The sequence below is a fragment of the Amaranthus tricolor genome, chromosome 10, assembly GCF_026212465.1.
Source record: "Amaranthus tricolor cultivar Red isolate AtriRed21 chromosome 10, ASM2621246v1, whole genome shotgun sequence".
Classification (NCBI taxonomy): Eukaryota; Viridiplantae; Streptophyta; class Magnoliopsida; order Caryophyllales; family Amaranthaceae; genus Amaranthus; species Amaranthus tricolor.
Genome location: NC_080056.1, coordinates 3,614,442 through 3,632,677, shown reverse-complemented (window position 1 = coordinate 3,632,677; position 18,236 = coordinate 3,614,442). Strand labels below are relative to the sequence as shown.

Genomic DNA, 18,236 nt, shown 5'->3' with positions numbered 1-18,236 from the left:
CCCACTGACCTTTTCCACCTACTACTTGCTTTTTACAGTTGTGATGAAATCACTGCATGTAAAAAGATTATAGAGAAAGTGCAGCTTGAAGGTTATCAGGTGCGAGGCAAACTGATCTATTATCATGCTCTAAAATTTATTTTTTATAATTTTTTGCATATCAAGTGTGATTCTGTTTTATTGTTGAAGATACTTTTTGAATGTAATTCTCCACATTTCCAAATATGTGCTTCACTAATTCTGGTTCACTTCAGCTTAGCTTCCATGCTGCAGTTTCTAACTTCAAACTCCATTGTTCTGACTTGTTATTAGCTTGAGCAACAATTTTAGTGTCCATGATTTGATCGTCAATTTTCAGTGTTCAATTGCCTGAGCTTGCATTCACTTTTAGTTCAATTGTTTTCCAGATCGGTAAAACTAAAGTGTTTCTCAGAGCAGGCCAGATGGCTGAAATAGATGCACGCAGGAATGAGGTTTTAGGTCGATCTGCTACCGTAATTCAGAAGCAAATTCGGACTTTTTTCTTCCACAGATGGTTTAAACAGATGCGGCTGTCTGCTATACAGATTCAAGCATTGTGTAGAGGTATGCTATGTCTGATTTGGTTGATTGAGTGACTAGGACCTCTACTGTTGAAATTCCTTGATTCTTTTTTCAGTAATATGGATGGAATAAAAATGAGGCCATTGCATTACCTAATCTCCGCTCTATAAATGGAGTTATGTAACCTGTAATTCAGAAACATGGAGTATCCTCCATTCTAAGTTGTTATTCTAACATATTAGCAATATATTATCTTTTTGAAAAGTGTATCAGGTTCTAAAAATTCTATTACAAGCTATTATTAAAATATATTTTCTAGAATACTTGAATTACTATGATAAAATGAATTTCTTCAAGTTAAGACAATTCACATTCCGATGTCCACGAAATGAGTCGTAACACTGCGACGTGCTGCGTCCGCGACATCGTGACTGTTACGCAATCACGATGAAATCCGTGATTTTACTAAACATTTATTTTAGTCAAAGAGAACATGATATAAGCAAAAATAAACTATGGTAAACAAAGCATATGAGTTCAACTATACAAGTGAAGTTCACAAAATGAGTTAAACATATCAATTGTAGGCAGCCAAGTTGAAAAAAAACTAAGTTCACTGAAGTTAGCAACAATAAGTTAAATAATAGAGCCAAGTTGGGAGTTTACGAACAGTGACCTGCAATATTCAACTACAGAAAACAATTTTTTGTACAATATTTTCAACTGACGAGATGCTACTTTTGTATGCCAATAGTATTTTGCTGCATAATAAATCAATTTGTATGGATCACAGTTTCCTAAAGAGCAGAATTACATTTGGTGAGGATATGTTATACAGTAGCTCTATTAGAGCTAGTAATGAGATTAGCAATTTTAACAAGATTGTTAGTTTGTGAGCTTCGGCGGGAAAGTTAGTTTAAGTAATTTTGTTAGTTTGTTGCAAATTGTTATATAAATGCATACATATATGTGTGTAAATTGTAATTGAAAAATTAAGCAATAATGCAAGCTTTCTCTTTCTCTTCGTCTTCAATTATATTCTATTCAACTCTCTTCTCCTTCTTCTTCTCTCCTGCTATCAACATGCTCATAATACTATGTGCTCTCTATTATATACTCTAAACACTTTTTGCCGCAGGACAAATTGCTCGGAGTGTCTTTGAGCACAAGAAGAGAGAAGCAGCAAGCCTGAGAATCCAACAGGAGCTGCGCCGTCATCTTGCCAGGAAATGTTACATAGAATTATTGTCTTCTGCTGTAAACATTGAGAGAGGTATGCGTGGCATGGCTGCTCGTTGTGAACTTCGTTTTCGAAAGCAGACAAGGGCTGCAATTATAATTCAGGTAGAGCCCTATGTTTTATTGCTATTTGCCAATACTGGACAGTCCGAACTTTATTATTTTAAGCAGTACGAGTTTTCTTCAAAATTAATTTATTTGGGTCTACATCTGGCAAGCCATTTTCTTCTATCAAAACTCACTACACCTATAAAATATATAAGAATTGCTGTGCAGGGGCAATATTGGGATTACTAGTAAATATTAATTAGTAAGTAGTTAGTTTGAGGAATACGAAGTAGTATATAAGTAGAGGGGAAGGGTAGGAAACATTAACACTGTCATTTTGTAACAAGCTTCTGGCATTGCTTGAATTATCATTGTAGTCATTCTAGATTACTATTAATATACGTTCTACATTTACATTCTATACACATCACTCAGTCATTCAACGCTATTCATACATAATCATAAATTTTCATTTCTCACACCTTTCTCCCTCAATCTTGCTATACATTGCTACCAGTTCTATCTAATACAAATCTATATCAGCTATGGAAATCCATTACACTACACTGAAATATTCCTACCTAATCCTGAATCTATCACCTTCAATTATGAATTTGCGCATCAAAATCTCTACAATAAGTCAAGATCTGCCATGCATTTCCCGTATTCATACTTACTTGCATAGTACATTACTTATTTTATGCCCCAAAAAATCCGCAATGTGTTGCAAGAGAACTTTGATGAAATTGAGGCTGAGACAGTGTAAGGAAAAATCAAGTGATGAGAAAACTCTTCTTCAATCTTTTAAAGAATGTGTTGTCAATTTCTGTTTGGAGACAATCATCTGTTTGTGGTATTATTCTTTTTGTAATATATTTGTGTCGACTGCAGAGTCAATGCAGAAAGCACTCAACCCAACACTGTTATAAACGGATGAGGAAAGCAGCTATCGTTACACAATGTGGATGGCGAGTTAAAATGGCAAAAAGAGAATTACGGAAGCTGAAAATGGTATGTAAAAACCGTTTAAGGTTTATTTTTATTGACATTTGTGCTCAATTTTTTTTTTAATTTAATTTAATTTAATTTTATTTTATTTTTGCGATAAAACTGCCTTTCATAGTCGCATCACAAGTATATAGATACATAAGCATATCTCTCTTTTCCCTGTCTTTATCTTCAAGATTTGTTCTTTCGAGTTGCATACCTTTTTGGTTGATCATTTTTTCACCTATATTATTCTATTAATACAATTTATTCTAATATATATGTGTTAGCCTCTCTTAATTTGTGCTTTTTATCTTGGCTACCCCTACTTTTTTAATAGCACTAACCTTATTTCTGAATCTTGCTTTAAAATGGTGTGGTTTGGAAGCAATATCTTATGTTAGATACATGTATAGAATAAGGCTGTTCAACAACAGAATCCCATGGACAGTCCTCAATTCTCATCAAGAACATCAAAGTCACATTAGTCACTTACATCACCCCCTAAATGAGGTTCCTGTTACCAAGACCATTCCAACCTATAAGAAATTAAATCAATTCACTTTTAAGTTATGTTTCTTTTATTTAGAGAGAGTCAACACTGACAATTTTCTTCCAAACACAGTTAGTCAACTTCTGATCTTAGATCATTCTCCTTTTACCGCCATGTTCCCCCACCCAAAAAAAAATCAAATTCACCACCATCACCATCTAAGCACCAACTAACACACTATAGCATCATAACCAACTGTAAAAACTGTTCCAGTATGGAGGACTAAAGGTGCCATTCTTAATCCTTACAAAGAAAATTTTTCATGGCCAAACAGATGATATGCCATTTAAGAAAAAAATTGAATCTGCATTTAGCATAGCCAAACATATGATCATATTCCCATCAAGAATTCAAAATTCGTAAGAGAAAAAACTATACATCATCATCTTATGAAAAGTAAAAACCAAGCACCATCAAAATGAAGGCTTTTATCCTTGAAGAAGAAGCAAATTAATTAAAAGATTGAAATCTTTTTGAAGTATTAAGAGAAGAAATTTGGAAAGGCATGAGAACTGTAATCTTAAGAAATTTTAAAGCAAGTAGACAATGATTAATTGATCTCCTAAAGTTCAGTTCCCAAGTCCGAATTCTTTATTGACCGACCTCCTTCTTTAACTCTTCAAGAGTAGTTAATGGCTTTCCTTTATTGCCTCCTCTTTCTCATTGCTTATGTGCTTGGTCTCTCATTGCCTACCAGTTAGTTAGTGAATGAGCACGATGCAGTGTTCAGTGGTCTTGGGACAGTGTTAATAGAAGATGTCAAATATCCTAGGCTTTATGGTTTGGGAGCTTTGGCGGGGACTGGGGAAGACAAAAATGGGGACATGTCTTGATTTGTTTACAGGAATTAGTTCAATCATAGTGCAAAAATACGATTAATGTCACGGTCGCTACACGGATGTCATGTCCATAACGAATGATTTCGCAGTCAGTGCGGCCTATATTTTGGTCACGGTAATCTCAAACCTTTCCAATACAGTCGTGATACGGTGATGCGACATTGTTTTTGAACTCTGAGGTCAGGGTTTAAATGGGCATTTTGCTTAATATTAGTGGCATTGAACATTCAATTACAAACTGACAATGTATATTGTCATTTACAATGGCTCTCACATTTTCAGATGGAAGCAGTGATGGGGTGGCTCTTAGTGAACTAAACACAGCATTTTTTCAAGTATGATTAGCTTTAAAAATAGAGGCCTTGCTTAAGTTTGGTTGCGTGCAAAAATTATGATATTATTAATTTCAACGAACAATTTGTGCTGCTCTACAAAATGATGGTCTTTTGCTGTTTGTATCTTCAATTTTTTCAAATAAACTGTAATTTTGAGAATGCCATTAAGATGGGGGGGGGGGGGGGGGGGGGGGGACTGTATGTATTGACTATTGCGGTATCTGGCTCTCAGCATCAAGATAATATAAGGCCCCATGATTTTGAGGACAAGAAGTGACATGAAAGATTTATTTACTAGCAATCTGAATCAATTCCTTGGTTCTCGTGGATTCTGTAAAGCATGTCAATACGTCAAACCATTTATATGGAACATACATTTTTGCTATGTACTCTATTTTATCGTACAAGCAACATTTTTGTGTTTGATGATATATTGATCTCTAAAATAACGTTTTTTTTTCTTTTAGCTAACCATTTATTTTGTACTGATGCTAACCTCTAAAACTGCGCATTTAATTTTTTCCTTATTAATATACAGGCTTCAAAGGAGGCAGGTAAGCTGAAAGAAGCTAAGGATAATTTAGAAAAGGAAGTTAAAGAATTAACTCGCCGTCTTCAGCTAGAGAAACAAATGAGGGTTTGTGCCTCTAAAACATGTTATTTTGTGCTTCCTTCACGTTGTTTATCACATATGGTTCATAAAATTGCGTGAATAATGATCTTATAGTTGTGCTTGGTTAGAGGTTTTGAGCATAGTACAAAATCTCGAATGTAGTTGCAGTAACAGTCGTAAAACTACTTATATGGTCAATGCGGATTGTTTCGCGGCTGCTAGGGCCTATGTCGCGGCTGGGGTACCCTCAAAATTTATTGTGAGGGAAACTCTTGATATGTTTCATACAAAAGCTGTATGTTCCCTCAAGCATTTTATTGGTGAGAGCTTAATAGTTAAATTAATCCTTTCAAGATTAATTTTATGCTGCATCCATCTTGAAAGGATCCGCTCTTGATATTTTACAGTGTCAAGAAATTAGTGATCTTTTCTCAAAATTTTATTTATTGATCAAATTGTATAATTTTTCTCAAAATAAATTATTTGTATTAAGCATCAGTGAAACAGCATATGCTCTGATGTTCAGCTAGGGAAGGGTATTAGTCTGAAGTTGAACTTAGCAAAATGTGTGGTTGAGGAGTTGAGCTAAATTTTCACTATGCTTCAAGTTGTGCCTTCTGATTTATTGTGTTTCTTTTGTTTAGGAGGATGGATCATAGGCAAAACGAATCTAGCTGGACTCCAGGGACCATAAGTATTGTTTTGATAGATTAATTTTGACGTAAAGGTTATTTTGTAAAAATCAGTAATTCTAAAATCTAATGTCAAGAAGCTTATTCCAATTGAGGATCTTCTTAAGGGAAATAAAATTGTCATTGCTTGTCATAGATTTGAAAGTGTGCTTGGGCTCTGTCCCTTTGGTACTTATCATAGTCTTTTTTTCTTTGGTTTGAGCTGAGACCAACCTTGTTGTGTAAAAGATGATCAATTTTTCAGGAAAAGAAGGACGAAGAAAGGTCGTCTTGGAAATGTGGAAAGGATTGTTCCATTGGAAAATTGTTAGAGTCGAGTATTAGGTTCATGGATTGTAAGCATTCCATGAGTTATTTTGTTTTATAAACTTAATCTGGACATTAAATACAAATTATGTGAACCTAATCAATTTCAAACTCATATATATGAACTGGTCTTGTTAAAGCTATGAGTTATTGCTCCATTCTTGTTTCTTTACATTTGTTGATTTCTTCATCTTTTTGTTCTTTCTTCAGGATGAGCTTGAGGAATTGAAGAAAAAAGAAAATGAAAGTCTACAACTGGCTTTACAAGAGATGGAGAAGCAGTTTCAAGCGACGAAGACATTACTTATGAAAGAACGTGGAGAGTCTGTGAAGAAAGCACCTGAGTATGTCTCAAATGTACAAGAAGTAACTATTCTTGATGATCAACTGATGGCCAAAATAACTGTTGAAAATGAACAGCTTAAGGTAATGGATTTGTGGTTTTCTTGCTTGGTCTATTATTCATGGACCCATGTTTATTTTTCTTTAAATTCATTTAGCATTGCTTGCCAGAAATTGGTAAGTTCATTAGAGAAGAAAATTGATGAAACTGAGAAGAAATTTGTGGAAACAAGCAAGCTGAATCAAATACCTCTTTTAGATAATGAGTTAGTTAATAAGCTTGCAGCGGAAAATGAGCAGCTTAAGGTAATGTGTCTTCTTTAGAATTCTATTTGGCCTCCCACTTGGTGATTCTTATTCTTTGCACTCAAAGTTTTCATCACTTCCTTGGGAATGGTAGATCATTGAAAAGAAAATTGATGAAACTAAGAAGGAAAATGGAGAGACAAGCTAGCTAAGTGAAGAATATGTGTGTACATTGAATTAATAAATAGACCAACTCAGAGCTTTGTTTGTTGTTGTTAGCAATGTTTCCTAGGAACTAGAGGTTGGAGATCTGTTCACCTTGCCTCTAGTCCAACTAGGTAGTTTCTAACTCAGAGGCTAGAGCTATGTTACTTGGACTCGTGAACTCATATATGACACGGGTACGTATCCAAGTGTCAGACTTTGCTAATTTATGGAAAAATCCCATAATTTTGGTTGAAATGAAATGTCAAAGTGTCTCATTCATATCCGAGTGTTGAGGGGCTAACACGAAAACGTAAGGTAAAACGAAAAGAGTTTGAGTACATAGCTGCAGAGAATCAACAACTCAAGGTGAGAAGTCTTAGTTTGGGTTGCTTGATTTTCCATTTATGTTCTATAGTTTGTTTTCACAAGGGATGCTTGTTTTTCTTTGCCTTTTTTTCTTTGCTTCAATATTGTATTATCATTTATCAATTTTTGATATTCATGTCTGTTGATTAATTTATATGATCAATACAATACAATGTTTAAATTACAATTTTCGATGCAATTTTATCCGTAATGTACTTTATTTTGGAACTCATTTCAATGTTTTTGTTGCCCCTCAGGGAATTGTTGGTTCATTGGAACAGAAAATTAATGAAATGCACAAGCTAAGTGAAGGACGGTTGAAGCAAGCACAAGAAGCAGAGTCTATGGTGATTGAACTCAAGACTGCAAAGCAAAGGTGTTCACTGCTCTTTATATCTATATTAAGAGTGTGGCTCCGTCTGAATAAAGGGGTTATATATTGTTTGGCAATAATTAACATGTATCTTTAGTGATCATCCCAAACCATTCCAATTTTAAGGCTAGACTCTCTGTTTAACCGCCGCTATCTGAATGCAACCAATTTAATATCTTCAATATCTCAACTATGATAAAGGAACCAACTGGAAGCAGTGTCTAGTCTTATAGGAAAACCATTGAAGCTCTAATAGCTTTAAGAATGGCCTTTGTAGATTTCACTTCCAATAGCAGATTTCAAAAGGGTTTTCTAGAAAATCGTAAAACTAGCTATGAATGGTTTTAGGTGGAGTCAGACGAGTCTCTGCAATCTATTGATCTTGCACTTACCATCCTCCTAGGCATAGTGCAAAAAATTGATTTTGGTCGCTTGCCAAATATCGGTTGAAACCGTGAAATATTTCTTGAATCGGCCTAACACTCGTTTTTTTCACCTTTACTATGTGCATAGCATGGTGTGGACTGTGGTAGATTGAAAATATTTACTACTCAACCAATACTTATCATACATATGATGTGGCCTTGCTTTTGCATTATGAATCAGAGGCCACATCCAGTTTAATTTGGTTGAAATTAATCATTCTCAGACTCTGTATTTTAATATTTTATATGTAGAAATCAATTAATTCATAGAAGAAAATAAGAAAGAAAGTCCGTAATGATTAGTCAAAATCAGTTACGTTAGTTAAATTCAGTTTTAATTAATAAAAATAAGCTATAATCATTGAGAACTATTTTGATTTGTAAAAATAATTAGCTCAACAAAACTTGGGTGAAGTAGTCTTTTCTAAGTGCTCCATATTATTGGGTTTAACTTTGTTTCCAAGGGGTTTCCTAATTCTATAGCTATGGAGATGTTTGTGAGAGACTTGCTTTGGTTGGGCATAGGGATCCAATTTACTAGATTTGGAAACTTGGTTTCTGACAAAATTGTTTCTGTACGTTAGGGTTATGGCTGTTGTATACAATTATGCAAACTTGAGTTTTCTTTGGCGTTGTATGTTCAAACTTCAGAGCAAGGAATTCTAACTTACTTTGACTACACCTAAAAAGAAATTGCCCATGTGCTCAAATTCTTGGGAAAAAGATTAAACTTGGTTATGCCTTGCCATTACTCCAATGCCAAGTGGCTTATGCCTAGGCGGGGGTCGGGGACTCGAGGGGTCATATTTTGCAATCTTAGTCTTGTAATAACCACGTAGTGTTAGTTTAATTATTGCTAATTACAAAGCATTTTGGTTCTCATTTTATGAGTTGCAACTTTCAAGGACACAGAGTAGTGGAGTTTTGAAGCATAGACTTTTAAGTTGTTAACTCTTTGGGGTTGGCGATTTCTGTTGCGGCTCCTTAGTCATGGACCCACTGGTGTTGTGAACATCTCAAAAAACTTTACTACATCTTATAGTTTTAACTGTGAGGGACATATGTTGTAATCATTTCCGATATCTTTACTGAGCTTTTCCTGCATAATGAAAAAAGCTGCTCCCCCGTAGTAAATTCTTGCCTCATATTGAAATCAAAAAAGTATACAAATATATGATGATCTTCTATTCTGGCAGAGGATATGTAAGATTCTGTTTCCGTCTAAAATCAAATGAAGTTTTTCCATGTCTCTGTGAAATTTATACTCCTCCTGGGACTTTATTTGAATATATGAGTGTCACTTGTGGAAGACAAGGATTTGCTTGAATCAAGCATTCAATATTCCTTTCTAAAGAGGTGCAAGTAAACTTTTTTAATTGCATCTGATTTAGCGACTTATATATTCTTGTAGAGTGTTTATTTTCTTCATTTCTTTTTGGGATGTGATTGGGAAAGTGTGAAGCAAAAACAAAATGTAACATTTCAAAAATTTTTATTTTTAGTGTGCATTTCCCTCTTTTGGGTTTTGTACAGAGTAATAGATGTACATAAATTCACAACTTTCTTTACTTTATTCTGATTCGGTCTTTTCAGGCTGGAAGAGAAGATAGCTTACATGGAAACTGAATGCAAGAGCAAAATGTCAGATTATCCGGTATATATGCTCCAAATATTTTTAAGTTTATTATCATGTTTCTCATTGATATGTCAATATATCACTTATGTTTTTGTGACTTTTTCAGTCTTTCGGGAATGTACATATGAATGAAGCCAATAAGGTAAGTCAACAATTTGAAGCATTTCACTTATTCTCCCTTTCTATTTATCATATGAATGCAATGATCATGTAAAGTATTGTTTGTCAGGATGTGACGAGTGGAACACCAAGAAAGCCTTTTGGTACAGATTCTTTGAGGAAATCACAAATGGAGAGACAGCGTGTATGAAGCGATTTTCTTTAACTTAGCACAGCAAGCCTCTCTCTCTTTTGTCTTTTTCCTATGAGCTTTTGTTTAGTTTTGCTGAGTTTCTGTGGTACCATCCAACATTTGCTTTTTTTGGATGCAGGAGCTTTCAGATTTTCTAATCAAATGCGTATCTGGAGATGTTGGATTTAGTCAAGGAAAACCAGTTGCAGCCTTTACTATGTACAAGTGCCTTCTTCACTGGAAATCATTTGAAGAGGAAAGGACAAATGTCTTTGACCGACTTACCGAGTTGATTAGTTCAGCATTCCAGGTAATAAATAGAGGTGTAAATATTATTGCCTTGGAGAATGCTCATTGCATATGAAATTCATTTCTCTCTGCCACTTTATGTTTGTGTGCTTTTAGATTTGAGAAGATTTATATTATTGTTTAAAGGTAAAATCTGGTAAGTGGTACAAAGGGATTGCAAGGTTCTTTGCAAGGTTCTTTTAGAAGTAACTATTTCCCAAGACTCCATGCAAAAACTTAAGAGCTTATAATTACTTATACCACAAGAATAGATAAAAGAAATAGATCAATAAATAGCTTCGTTTATTCAGTGTTATTCAATCCAACTGCGATAGAAGGAGCACTTTGTTTCTTGGTTGCCCTTTACTTTACAACACCTGTGCTATAGTACTTTACCAAAAATGACATTCCTTGTATTTTGTCTTTGCTTTTGATTTTCAAACAACTGTCTGACGGTCTTCACGTCTCTAGCTTAACGTCAACCCTGTGTCCAATTTCGTTCACTAATACGATGTCATTGGCGAACAATATTTACCATGGAACTTCTTCCTACATAGATGCGGTTATCTCATCTAGGAACACTGCAATCATATTATCAGAACCTTGTTACCTTATTTTTGTACTTAAAACATATCCTAATATTTTTACTTATGTGAATACATTTGTATTCTATAATTCACCAAAGTTTTTCCCTTGGTACTTTGTCCTCGAAATCAATATATATCATGTGCAAATCCTTTTTCTTTATCTCATAGTAGTACTCTTTCTATTGGGACATCAGATACTTCCATGTTAGATTTTACTGACATAAAACCAGAAAGTTTTTCAATAATGGTTGTGCATCTTCTCAGGCGCTTTTTTTTATCACCCTCCCCCTTAACTTCATCGTGCAGCTTATAAGCTTAATTCCCCTGGCACATCCTTTTTTTTTTGCATGATAGGTGCTATAGGGATTATCCTATGCGCTTTTGGCCTTTTACTTGTTCTCCATATCATAATAAAGAAGTTAGTTAACAAATGCAGTCCCATATGCCCTAAAATTTTCAAGTCTCGATAGACCATTGCTTTCTTTTGCTTCATTTTCTCCAAGGTTTCTTCCACCTCTAAATTATTTATTCGTTTCGTAAATTCAATGTTTCCTACGCTCGTTCCATCAAGGTGTCTCTAACATCCATTGAACAACTTGTCAAAGCATTTCTTCAATCTGTGCTTGATCTTCATCTTGGTCAAGAATGTTCTGTTGTTTCTCCATGATACTTCAACCTACTAAGATTTTTTCTAACCACATTTCTCCTTCTGGTCATCCTATAAAGATCTTTCTATAATTCGTTTGAGTCCAACTTGTTGTATACCACTTTGTATATAATCTTGCCTCCCATTCACTTGTTTTGTCTTGACTTTGGCTTCCTTGTATTTTTGAATGTTCAATCTCACCCTTAAGTTCTCCAAAAGCTAAAAATTTGTTTTGATCCGGATTGAAAAGTTTCAATTTGTAAGATTGATTTTAATCAACAATGAAAAGAATTATATGGATTAATCAATTTCAATATGTGAACAGTTCATTAAATGTAACAGATATAATCAAAAAATAGTAGTTTTCTTCAGTAAGAATAAGTTAAAGCTTTAATAAGAACAGTTCCAAATCAAACACTAACTAGCCAAAAACATATATTTTTTCGCTATATCATCGCGTGTCTAATATCCTGGCACCTGAGTCCCACACAAGTATGACACTTTAATGTTCCTCTTTTGGTCTGTTGAGTTGAGACAATTATTAATGTAGTAAGGGATATGGGAAAATTTGTTTAATGGCCATTCTGAAACTCCAAAAATTGAAGGTATGATAGTTATGTCTTGACTTTTCATGTTGAATAGTGAATAGTTTACTATATTTTACTTAAGTTATGTCCTTTCCTTGATGCTTGACTTGCACTCTATGTGGCTTGGTCCAGAACTCGAATAATAACAGTCATTTGGCTTATTGGCTGTCCAATACATCCACATTGTTGTTCTTGTTGCGAAGAAGCTTTAAGGCAAACAAAGATTGGAAACCCCCTCAACCACCCACATTTTTTGGGAGAATGGCCCAAGTAATACTTCATTTTACTTTTTTAACAGAATTATTTGATAAGTACATCTCACACTTGTTTAAATGCCTATGATTAGCGGCTGAATTATTTCATATCTGTCTATAAGTTTGACTCCAAGTGCAAGATTCATTTGTGATTTTCTTCCTTGTCCTTGCTTCAAAATAATTTGTCTTTTTCTTGTAGGGATTTCGCTCCTCCCCTTCTTCTGCAACCCTTCAAATTGATATAGTTCGTCCTGTTGAGGCCAAGCAACCAGCTTTGCTTTTTAAGCAGCAGCTTACTGCTTATGTTGAGATGATATTTGGAATTATTAAGGATAATTTCAAGGAAGAGCTGTCACCTCTGCTTTCCTCTTGTATTCAGGTTCATTGAGCTTTGCTTAATTTGAGTTTATAATTTTTACGTGTGCAATCTTCCATGAGTGAACTTTTCACTACAAACACTGTTCTTTTCCTTCCTATCATGTTGATCCCATAATACCAAGTTGCCCTGGCATTTTTTTATATGAATTTTTTTTATTTTTGTTTTTTTATTGTTTCAAACTTTCCTGGAAAACATTTATTTTGCTCTTGCCAACGAATCTATTCATTATTTGGCTTGATACAGTTATCGGCAATCGAATGTTCATTCTGTCTCACATGACTTATAAGCTCAAATAGGTCCAAGCTTTCATCACGTCAACTTGGCTTCTGTTGATGATCCCAGGGTATTGTGATTGAAAGCTCTCTCTGAACTGTGCACAAGCACATTAGCTATATCTAATTCTCTGAGGTTCAATTCTAGTATTTGTCAAATATTTATGAACTAGATGGCACACTTATCTTAGTTTTGAAAATAAATTTAAAAAGGGAAAATAAACAGGATGTTCATGAGTAAATAATCAATTAAATAAACGAACGACCTTATGTTTGTATTTGCCTCACTATAATCACCCAAATTTAACATTGTGCAAAGTCAGCTCAACAGAATAATAAAGGAACAAAATTAAGTCTTAAGGAGTTTGAGCCGGAATTTTTGAGGAAGATGTTTGATTCTTCATTTTTACGTCTGGTATATAACACTTTAATTCTCTTCTCATTGCATTTCTTCTATGTATATGTAATAGGCTCCAAAGACATCAGAAGAAGTTGACAGCACTCAAGATACCCGTTGGCAGGGCATCATGGATCGCCTTAATTCATTTCTTAATACATTGAAGGAGAATCATGTACCTTTACTTACTGCTTTGAATGTCTGGAATGATAGCAATTTCTTCCTTCACGATAATGAATTTTTTTTATCCGTAACAGGTACCAAAAATTCTTGTACAAGAGATCTTCATACAACTTTTTTCATATATCAATGTGCAACTTTTTAATAGGTATGACTTTGGTTCTCCTCATGATTGGCCATTGTCGTCTCTCGTGGTGGTTTTGATCTATAATTCTCATGGTAAGGCGAGGGAGTTTATTGATGGCTCTTTGAGTGAAGGGAGCTTCTGGAGGAATGGAAATATGAGTCTCTAGACATTAGGCGCTTATTGAACTCATTAATTGGAAAGACAAAAAAAGACTATGTTTGTCAATTTATTAAAATTTAGATGATGGAGTAAAAACTTGACTCTCTAATTTAACAGTATACTCCTGCACCGAGAGTGCTGCACGTTTAGAAGTGGAGAGTATGTCAAGGCTGGGTTAGACATCTTGGAAACGTGGTGCGGAGAAGCTACAGAAGAGGTATATAAACTATATCCGAGTCAGATAAATTTCCTGCTTTGTTATGTATATAATTATAAGAAAAACAAGATGAGAATTATAAGAAAAGATGAACACAAGTGTTTATGAGTTATCTTGGATACCTCCCCCTTAAATGTAGTTTTATTTATAATTGGATTCAACAATACAAGTATAAATAAACATCCCCTATCTTGAGAACAATCCTCTCAAGATCACAAATACTAGAACAAAGAAGACACTATCAAGTTTCTTACAATGTAATAGCCTACTCTCAATATATGGTTTGTGTTGGTTTGGTTCTATGAATGATGCACCTTTTTAGTGATGAAGGTGAGCATCATTCTAGAACCACACATTCAATCACCATAAACTTACTTTTAACACCCAATTAACTATGACAATAAACATAGCTATTAAACAAGACATTAAACAAGGAATACAATGCACCTATTAAATGTCATTCATGCACAAAAACCGTCAGAAAACAGCATCCAATGATGCTGCTCGAACGAGCAGCCTACAGCACACAAACAGAAGCTTCTGACCAGATCTGCTCGGACGAGCCACCTCCTGCTCGAATGAGCACCCAGTCGAGCAGACTACTATTTCCTCAAATCTTGTTGCTTTGTTCGAGCAACACCTCAAGCCATGCCTTGACTCGTTCAAGGCATGGTTCCTTACCTTTAGTAGAGCCTCAAACACCCCACATCAAGTACCTCATCGATCGTTCCAAACCTTAAACCATCGCAATACGACACATCTTCATCAATCTTCTCCAAAGTGCAAGACAAAGCATGTTCAATTAAGTGATTAAAATCATGAGTTTTGGCACTTGCATTAACAGTTTTGTATATGATTATTTTTTTGTGCAATTTTAATGATCAATTAGGGCACTGCACATATTTTGATTTGTCATGAATTTAAGTGTGTATGAATGTGCTAATCCTGTTTTAGATAACCAAAGTTCTGTATTTCCAGTTGATGTTTTTTGAAATGCAGTGTTTTTTATAGTACTTCATTAAAATACATGTCTCACTTTGATGTTTGAGCATCTAAAAAATGAAAATGATAACCTGCTGTCTTTCCACAAAAGAATCCTATGGAAGGTTGTGGGTCAATGCTCGATCCATTTATTAACAATCATTAAAATAAGTTGGTAAAAATCATTTATAGGTGCTGAGATCATCTTAGTCAAACAAAAAAATTTTGTCTTAAGTTTTTGTGTAAATTACAGTTTGCAGGCACATCATGGGATGAACTTAAGATCACCAGGCAAGTTGTTGGTTTCCTGGTATGTTTATCATATGCTCTTTTACCATAGCTTCCCCTTTATATTTCCATGCAGCCTTTTAAATACCATTCAGTTTCAGTTGCATTGTCATAAAGAACCTGGGAGTGATCTGTAGTTGACTAATTATTATTTTTATTTCTACATTAACCTGAACTAACTTTGTGAAGTATTGTTCTATAACCCTTTGATCAGCATAATTTTGCTAAACAATCCTATCAGGATGAGTAAAATATGGAAATTATATTGTGCATATCAGTTAGGTACTGGCTCAATATTTGAGAACAAAGTGTTGAATGAAGCTAATAGATTGCTCGCACTCTAATTAGTTGGTGTTTTGTCTTCTAGTCTTTTTAGTTGAACAACTTAAAGGAGATGCCAAATGAATAGTATAATACCTTGATGGAAATACTATGTAGTAACAACATGCCATTGCCTCAATGCCAAGTGGCTCTTGCCTAGGCGGGTTTTGGGAGTCGAACTTTACTCTTGTAATAATGAATAGGTTGTGTTTGCAATTGACCCTTGATCCCATAGTATCAAGTATCAACTTATAAAACTTCATTTTTTATTGGCATGGCTAGCTCCCATAGTATCCAATAACAATATCAAGTTATAATTCACAATCTATCCTGGTTAGATTCATGGTATCCTGAATGATTTTTGGAAATTTGGAGTATTGGTAATAACTCAATATTTCCATGTAAAGGTAGTCAAGTTTTACTAAATGCAAAACCTAAGTAATCCAAACTAAAAGTTTAAATGTATTAAAAGATTCACAAAAACCGACTAGTTGGTGGCCACAAAGGGCTGTAGTTGCCCCGGAAAAAGTTTGAAGAAGAAAAACAAGGGAGAAGGACCGGTGTCATTGGTCCCTATTGAAGAGTCGGCAGCATCTCTGCTCAAAGTGGAGGTGCTGCAATAAAAGGGACAACGAGTTGTCGGTCAGTCAGTTTCCATCACTCATTTCTCCTTAGCAGTTAAGTGTCTACGTGTATTAAACGTATGTGAGAATATAGGAAGTTATTCATCTGATGAAAACTTAAACTTAGGTAGGAGTTAGATTATTGACTCATAAGACAGGTTAGTCATCAGAGAGAATCAATTGAGAAAATAATCAGAAATTCTCTATGGAGAAAGAAGATTTCTCAAGAACAGAAACATTTTTATGTATTTTAACAACAAAAGTGAATTGATTAGAGCCTAGCTATCTCTAATTAAATAAAGACCGCACTTGTTTATTAAAAAAAATTTATCTTGGATCTTTCTTGCCAAGAAAGTGTGTTTGCTTTGTATTTACTTTGTATCTCTTGAGTGTAGTTCACAAGTTTCACTTGTGCTCATTGGTGGAACTAAGTGTAAGGAAAGCGCTCTGCGAGCCTAGTAATTTCCATCAAGTTTTCAATAAGTTACTTCTTGCATTCCTTGGTTCGTGATCATTCATCAAGTTTCTGTGAAAGATTAAGGATAGAGGTTGATATCAAGGTCTAATGCTTAAAGGGTTATAGAGCTGTATGTGTAATATTTGGCAACCTTGTTGCATTGCATCATTGATATCATTCTGACTAATATCTTCATATAGCCTCCTCTAACATGTTTTGTTATTCCTCATTCTCTTATTAGTAAAAACTTCCTTGTGTAGTACTCCCTCCCTTCACCTTTTTTACTCAATTGACGGAAACAAAGACCAAGGCAAATCAAATGAAATCAAAAATAGAGGGACCCTCCTTAGTGAAAGTAAAACTGAGAGTTAATTCAAGGGAAAGTATAAAGGTCATTTGTTGACAGGGGTATCAACTTCCCATGGGAAGTTCATGCATGGAAAGATAGTTCCCATTGCAAAGCTTGGGAAGTGCAAAAGGTTATATTTTTAGTATCAAGGCATTGGAAAAACATGGAGTGTTGGAATATCCAGAGGGGAAGTGGGTCAGAAACTCCTACATTTTGTGGGTATTCACAATTCCCACGAATTTTCAAAAGCTCAATTTGGTAATTATTGTCAATCAAACAAGATATCAAATATACAATTCGTGAAATTTTCCAATATACCATGGAATGGGTTGATGTTTAAAATCTTGGTAGGGTATTGTAGGGTGAAGCCTATACTCCAAAAGTCAAAACTTCAGCTAATATTGTAATCATAGGCAGTAATTGTTCTTTGTTCTTGAGGACACCAATATTAGTAAATATAAGTTAATAATTTTGGGCTTTTAGAAGATATTATTCTACGAAGATTGAGGTAACTGAGATGTGTATGTTAAAAGGATGATTGTACATAACTCAAAGGATTTAGAATTCAAAATTAAACATAAATACTGGTCTCAGAGTCACAAATATCGAAGACAAGAGAAAAAAGTTGGGTTGTCCTTGTGCAATGATCGAAAAATAATGTGGAAGGTTGATACTTTGATGAGCTTGGGAAGTGGGAACAGAAGAGGTAAGTTGAAAATAACCAGGATATTGAAGAATGAGACGGAGAACTAGGATTTGCATAGGCATAAACAATATAACAATAGATATTAATGAATAGAGAAGGAGAAAAATATATGTGAATGATGATTGGAATTGATTTTCTTAGTTGTAGATTAGTATTAGATAGGGTGAATAACATAGAATTTTTGTTACCTACAATCTCTCGTGTTGATTTGTTTTGGTTCATGTACTCGACCCCAAATGTTGAGATTAGGGCCTTTGAGTTGTGTTGTATAGGACACTCAGCTTTCATGTCATAATTGAGTCAGTTGGTCCCAGTAAGCTCAAATGATTCATCATTACGTCTCAATTGTGAGCATCCATAATGTGTATCCATCTCA

At 34.6% G+C, this 18,236-nt stretch overlaps 1 protein-coding gene across 1 annotated transcript in view; it reads left to right on the top strand.

Moving 5' to 3' along the window:
* LOC130825967 (myosin-6) overlaps positions 1–18,236 on the top strand; it is a 30,866-nt gene that overhangs the window by 10,813 nt on the left and 1,817 nt on the right. The window contains exons 19-35 of the mRNA XM_057691424.1: positions 39–99; positions 408–585; positions 1,682–1,887; positions 2,722–2,841; positions 5,083–5,181; positions 6,366–6,581; positions 7,574–7,692; positions 9,708–9,768; positions 9,857–9,892; positions 9,980–10,054; positions 10,182–10,352; positions 12,283–12,420; positions 12,604–12,783; positions 13,526–13,627; positions 13,710–13,780; positions 14,036–14,135; positions 15,370–15,426. Of these exons, the coding sequence (XP_057547407.1) occupies positions 39–99; positions 408–585; positions 1,682–1,887; positions 2,722–2,841; positions 5,083–5,181; positions 6,366–6,581; positions 7,574–7,692; positions 9,708–9,768; positions 9,857–9,892; positions 9,980–10,054; positions 10,182–10,352; positions 12,283–12,420; positions 12,604–12,783; positions 13,526–13,627; positions 13,710–13,780; positions 14,036–14,135; positions 15,370–15,426 (1,990 nt within the window). The remainder of the gene's footprint in view (positions 1–38; positions 100–407; positions 586–1,681; positions 1,888–2,721; positions 2,842–5,082; positions 5,182–6,365; positions 6,582–7,573; positions 7,693–9,707; positions 9,769–9,856; positions 9,893–9,979; positions 10,055–10,181; positions 10,353–12,282; positions 12,421–12,603; positions 12,784–13,525; positions 13,628–13,709; positions 13,781–14,035; positions 14,136–15,369; positions 15,427–18,236) is intronic.